Below are 6,616 nucleotides of genomic sequence, written 5' to 3'. Positions count from 1 at the left end.
GGCAATTCACCTCATCTCTAAGTCCAGAGTTCAATTTAAAAACAAACAAACAAAAAAAAAATCACAAATTTAGGAGAAAAGCTCAAATTTAAAACAAAATATAAGAATCCCTTAATAGGGGGTTATCAAAGGACATACTCAAAATACTTCATTCAATCACTCTTGGATTAAGGGTGATGTTGGCAGAGTCAATCAACTCCTGGCATTTCAGTCCTACCACAGAGTTTGACTTCAACTGTGAAATGTTTTATAAGGCTTAGGAAAAAAAGGAGGAATAAGTTAATAGGGACTGCTTGGCTATTTTCAACTTTCCAGACTTCATTTCCAAGCTGATGCCACTCCCACATCATCTCCTGACATCTTGTGGGCTCATGCAGCGACTTGACAGGAGAGAACCAGAGGGCAAAGGCAAGTTTCACATCTAAAAGAGACAGAAAATTTATTCTTACACATTTTTTCCATATCAATGCCTCAAGACCAAGCAAGCCTCTGTACAGCAATATCCAGGTGAAGGATTACACAGTCTCACCTTTTGCTTGTTCAAATTAGAACTTTCCACCTATGCCAAAGGCCTGGACTGAAAATTCCCTTTAGATCAGTGGTAAGTAATACCCTGTCTTTCAAAGGTAACATTTCCCAGTGCAAGGAAATCAATTAGAGCTGTCTCTTGGCAAAAAAACATAAAGCTCTCATAGTCATAAGTTCATTGCTTGAACTGAGCTGCCACCCATCTGTTTTCCCCAGAAACTGGGAAAAACCCAAGGAATACATCAAATGAGATTGCAATTTGGTTTAATTTCTATGCCCTGCTGGGAGGTTCAGCTTCATTCTGGGGCTCTACCCAGAATGACTTCTCTGAAATGCATTTGGGTTCAACATCCTGCTCCACACATCATCCTTGGGAGCCAATTTTATTCATGGAAAAGCTGTCTGAACATGGGGCTCAATGATGTGTCTCAGCCAAGTCCAGATCTATAATTAAAACTTGCATGGGAGGAACATATGTGACATAAGACTTTCTGCTGCTCTCTTTAATGTATGGCTCCTGCCTGTCTAATGCCAAAGCCAACGTGATATTCCAACAGCAGCTCCTGTCCTTCCCAGCCCTCCTTTGTGAAAGCAATTTTGAAATCACCTAATTGGTGATTAACCACCTTCCTCAGCACTAGACACACCAAGAAATAAACTGATTGTGACTTTAGTGATGAGCAGGATGTTGCTGGTGCTGCAAATCCAGCTGCTGAGGACTGCTGTCCAAAGTATCCTGCTCATGGTTTACCCCTCACCCCACCCTACAACATCTCTCTGACCCCTCACAAGTGCTGACAACCCAACACCTGCAGAGTCATGGTCTGGTTCCTGTATCAAAGCTGAGCGAGTGAAGGGGCTCCCACAGCAGTTGTTGTCCCCATTGGCTTTTCCCTCTTCATTTCTGGGGATTTTCACATCCTGTGGCTCAGCCAGTGGGTTTTTTTTCTTTCTTTCTTCTTCTTCTTAGTCCTTTAGCCCCATCTAGTGCTAAAGCCAAATAAAAATATTTGTTCTTTAAATAAACTGAAGAAAAAGCCTTTTTTTTCCCCATCCCTGGAAGTGCCCAAGGCCAGGCTGGACGGGGGTTGGAGCACCCTGGGATAGTGGAAGTTGTCCTGGTCCATGTCAGGGGGTGGCACTGGGTGGGTTTTAAGGTCACTTCCAATCCAAATCAGTCTGGAATTCTTTGACCAGCCCAAATTAGTCATCAAAGTCCAAACCAGAGCACAACTCCTGTGCTTTTTAGGGAATCCTGGCACTCCTGGGTCTCTGTAGGGGGAATTTTGTGACAGCGATGTCTTGGACAAAAGGGTTTTTCAGCCTGTGAGAGGAGGAAAGCATCAGGCAAAACCCAGCATCATCTGGTTTAGTAACACTGTCTGGCAACCTTGCACAAATCCGTTCTACATCCTGCCTTCTCCAAAATTCTCGACATATAAAATGTTCTTACACCCCTAAATACAAATTGCTTGGAAATACTGCATTTTTCAGTGCTCTAGTGCTAATTATGATGTAGGAAAATCTTTTCTTTCCACCAGGATAAGTAGCTTTTGGTAGAAACATTATTTATAAATGGGAGATTTGAAAACCAATACATTTTACAAGTCAGAGCTTCTGTTCTCCTTCCCATCACTTTTCCCTAGATGCAAACAAAGATGAACAGGGTAGATACATTATACTGATATTGTACTAAGCTGGGATCAAAACCTGCACTTATTTCTAGCATTTGCTAAAACATTACAGGGCAGTGACAAGCACAAGAGCAGAAAGACTGCCTGTCAATGTTACAAGAGTCCTGATTTTTATTTTCCTGACATGAACACAAGATTAGATCATCCATTATCAACCTCTGAGGCTGCACAGATTTGTCAAGTCTCCCAGAGCAAATACCCACTGCAGCAAAGCAGGTAATTTGGGAAGAAGCCTTCTGTGGTTTGCATTCCCAGCACATGAATTTGGGCATTTCATTTGAGAGAGTTAGGGTAGTCCTTACCTGGCATTTTCACTATAAATAAACTTCAAGTCTTGCAGACTTCTGGGCTATGAGTTATTCTATTATTATCTCAGACTTCCTATATATCCACACTGACACACAACTGCTCAATGTGGAAACAATTGTACTGTGCTCTGGGTAATTCCCAGCATAATTTAAGCACTAATTAAACAATGGAGTTTTACTGTGATTTTTAAATATTTACCCAGTGCAAGGAGCATTTCCAAAGAACAAGCACCTCAAAAGACATTCAGGAACATGATAGTGATGCAATATTGTGCCTCAGAATGCAAAGAACCCAGATAAAGAAGCTTCCCTGTCTCCAAGCCCATCAAGACTGACAGATGTACACAGATAAACACAAAGGACCGAAAGCTCACACGCAGAGGAAGAGTTCCAAAGTTCAACCATGAGGAAGACCACAATCTTCAGCCTCAAGAGGCCACCAGAGACCCCCTCAGGACCAGCACAGCAAACCATGCAAGCTCAGAAGGGCGTGGACCTATTTAGCATGAGAGGTGAGGACAGGCAGGGCCAGGGATGAATATGCATAAAAAAGTTGTGCAATGCACTGCATATGGAACACCTTTGTGAATAAAAGTGTGGGTCAGACTGAGGCTTGGGGCACGAGTTTTTTTGAGAAATATCTCACTTGTGCCAAGCACTGACAGTACACACCCACTTCATAACTACCCCAGCTTGTGGAGTCTATTTATTTATTTCATGTATTGCTTCACTGGGGTTCTACAATTCTAACCCTTGACAGAAATGCTGTCCCAAAAAAATCAGCCTGATCTCCATTTTTCCATTGAACAGCTAAAAATCATGATTTTGGAGTGCCTCCTTTTGCTCTTGGGTTTGCTCTGGAGACAAGTGAAGTTCCTATGTAGAGTTTCCTAGAGCTTTGGGTGGGCTGGGGTAGGGCCATGCCTCCACTGTCTTGCAGGACATTAGGAGCTCCCCTGGTGTTGGAATCTGAGATATTGATGATTCCAAGATTGTAAAAATCTCTGTCTGTCAGCCCCGCTGCCAAAGCAGAAGCCATAATTCGTCTGTGCTGGTTTCAAGGTTGTTTATTCTGTTTATCTCTAACATGTTCTGCTGCCCTGCCGCAGCTCTGTCCTGCAGGGCAGCGTGTGGGGCTCTGCCCTCAGTGGGATGGTACAAACATTAAATACCACAAACTACCTGTGCTGGATTTACAATAACGTGCCAATATCTGTCACCTACGTTGGACAGTGTGTCCCCAGCCTGAACCAACAGAAAAATGCCAACACCACAGTGAAACATGGAGGGCATGAAGAAGGAGAAAAAGGACAAGGCACACCCAATTTCCTCCATCTTGTGCCCTTTGGACCCCTAATCTAGAATCCTAAAATTTTACTTTTGCACCCGTGCCACACTTAATTATTACTTATATCAAACACTCAGAGCTTGTAATTGATCCTGTAAGATTGAAAACTCTTTTCCATGGACAGAGATCACAGCCAGTGTCTCTGGGGGCTCTGTCCAGGGGGTTCCTGACCCCTGCCAGGGCAGCCAGAGGGAAGCCCTGGATTCCCACACCCTGGAGACAGTGGAATGTTGGTGGTAGAAGCCTCTCATGATGTCACACAGCCCTCTGAGGGTTGGCACAGCCCCCTGAGGGGTCACACAGCCGGGCTCTGGTGTGCAGAGCAGGCGGGTGAGGCTTCAGCAGCATCTGTGGCCATGGCGTGGGCACGGTGGTCCATGGCCAGCATCGTCCTCCTGGCTCTCCAGAGAGCCCTGACAGTCCTGGTGTCCCTGGTGATCCTGTTATCCCTGATAGCCCTGCTAGCCCCCAGGGCCCAGTCCCCCGTGGGTGAGTCAGGACCATCAGGAGCAGGTAGGTGAGCAGGGAGGGGCAGGTCCCACAGGAACATTTAGGTTTTAATATCCTGTTGATAGGATATTGTACTTTTTATATTTTTTACATTTTTATATTTCCCGTTGATAGAAAATATAATACTTTTTTTGGCTGATGCTCAGCTGTGCAGCAGAGCAGGGATGCAGTGGGTCGGGCTCAGGGATGGCCCCAGAACACGCAGCTATGCAGAGCATTTCCTCCCAGATTACAACCCTGAGATGCTTCCACAAGCAATGCCAGCAGGACTGTTGAGGTTGGGTTTAGCTCCTGACAGCTCCTGCACAGTTTGTTTTGGAACATCAGGGGTCAGACACCTGGCACCTGCCTGCATGATACTCTGGAGACCTTCCAGAGTGGATGGGACAATCACATCCCCAGAGCCACTCCATGTTCCAGCCACAGTTCCTGCCATGGAAAGTACATGGAAATATTTCATTTGAGCTTCTCTGTCCTGTTCACAGCCATGGATGGAGGCAGTGAAGATCCAGGTGCTGGATCTGACTCTCCTGGATTCTACGTGGCTTTTGATTTGTTTTGGGAACTGCCAGCTCAAGGCCCAAATGCAAGCGAGGCATCTCCTGCAGGTATGAGAATCCAGCCTTGCTGGGTGTGATGGGTCATTCCATGATCCTGTCCCTGTGCTGCTGGTCAGTCCAGACTGGGAACACCACAGAGAGTGGCAGAAGCTCCTCATGGGGGTCTGGTGTCTCTGAGCTTTCCCAGCTCCTCCGCCAGACCAAGCACCATGAGGGTCACTGGTCAGTCCTGACCAATCACACAGCCAGGGATTTCTCTGGTGAAAATTTTTCCTTCTTTCCCTTAAGGTCTGAAGAATAAAACTGGATTGGGAAACATTTCCTGGCCATTAATGGAACAGTCTGAATTCATTATTTTACCAAAGGAAACACCTCCAGGTACAAGTGACTCTTAATCACTGGAGTCGGGGAGCTGGGCTTTCAGATTCCCATGAGGAAGGGTGACTTGGAATTAAACTGGCGCACTGTCTCTCTAAAGTGCTGAATGCCGAGCCTGTGGATAAGGAGGCACCTCAGGAAGGTCGTCAGGCAGTGCCAGTCCCTGGGGGAAGCAGTGAGGCCCTTCAGCCAACGGGTGAGTCAGGGAATCCCTGTCCCTTGGCCATTCTCAGGGTAGAGATTGTGGCCATGCCTGCACCAGAGACACACACTCAGCCCCTCTGTGAGTGCAGCGAGATGTCCCCCACCCCACACATCCCATTCCTAGGGATTTCAGAGCTTTGGGAATATCCTCCAGGTGTGGAGAAGAGATTCAGCAGTGCTGAGGATACCAAGACAGACCCAAACACTGTGGAGGGCATGGCAAGCACAGGCATAGTTGATGCTGAAATCATCTGGAGTGTTAGAAGAGTGTTCCTTGTGTCTGTGGTCTGCAGCCTGATTGCCCTGCTGCTGCTCAAGGTGGCCCCTGCATGGGCAAAAGACATAAAAAAGTGAGTGACTTGTGGGGTGTGGGGGTTGTCAAATGTTGGTGCCGTGGGGCTGAACCTGCCACGAGGCATTTCCAGGCTTGCCAAATTTTGGATGGGCTGGGAAAGGGCCATGCCTACGCTACACAAATTTTGGTAGCTGGACCTGCCATGAGGCAGTTCAAGAAACTGGATGCCCAGTTGGTCACTGGCCAAACTCAGCAGGGATTTGTGGTGGGAGCTGGTGCCCCATGCTCTGTCCAGAGCTCTCTATGCTCACAGCTGCTGGGTGTCCACATCCCACAGGATGTCCAGCACTGCTCCACATCCTCACACCCACCACATACCCACTCACAGCAGGGCTTCAGCAGCTTCCCCTCTCTCCACAGGCACCTCACAGTTTTGAGAGCCAATTCTGAGCTCCTGAACAGTGAGACCGGAGACAAGGAATTAGTGGCAGAAATCTGAATAAAGATAAGAAGCACGATGGTCTGTGTGAAAGGTTTGGATTGGAAGGAGTTCTTGCTCTCTGTTCCATTCTCTGGAGGCTCCAGGTCCAGCTCCCCCCATCACATGCAAGACCCAGCCCTGCTAGAGCAGGTCCAGAGGAGGCCTTTAAAATGATCCCAGGGCTGCAACTAGTGATAGAGACAGAAACCTGACACCCTGAGGAGTCAGGGTGTTGGTAACAGTCCAGTGAAATGGTGGCTGCTCCTCCTGCAGTGGCAGATGAAATGCTGCTGGAGTGGGGATCTGGAGA

General features: G+C 47.1%; 1 protein-coding gene across 1 annotated transcript; it reads left to right on the top strand.

Moving 5' to 3' along the window:
* Positions 1-4,160: 4,160 nt before the first annotated feature.
* LOC115498193 (uncharacterized) lies at positions 4,161-6,343 on the top strand. The gene is made up of 6 exons (XM_030289997.4): positions 4,161-4,391; positions 4,874-4,996; positions 5,237-5,326; positions 5,427-5,522; positions 5,685-5,880; positions 6,246-6,343. Exons 1-6 carry the CDS (start codon positions 4,235-4,237, stop codon positions 6,322-6,324), a joined length of 741 nt encoding a protein of 246 aa, XP_030145857.4. The 5' UTR covers positions 4,161-4,234; the 3' UTR covers positions 6,325-6,343.
* Positions 6,344-6,616: the final 273 nt, after the last annotated feature.

This window comes from Taeniopygia guttata, chromosome 22, assembly GCF_048771995.1.
Source record: "Taeniopygia guttata chromosome 22, bTaeGut7.mat, whole genome shotgun sequence".
Taxonomy (NCBI): Eukaryota; Metazoa; Chordata; class Aves; order Passeriformes; family Estrildidae; genus Taeniopygia; species Taeniopygia guttata.
This window is presented reverse-complemented; position numbering and strand designations above follow the sequence as displayed.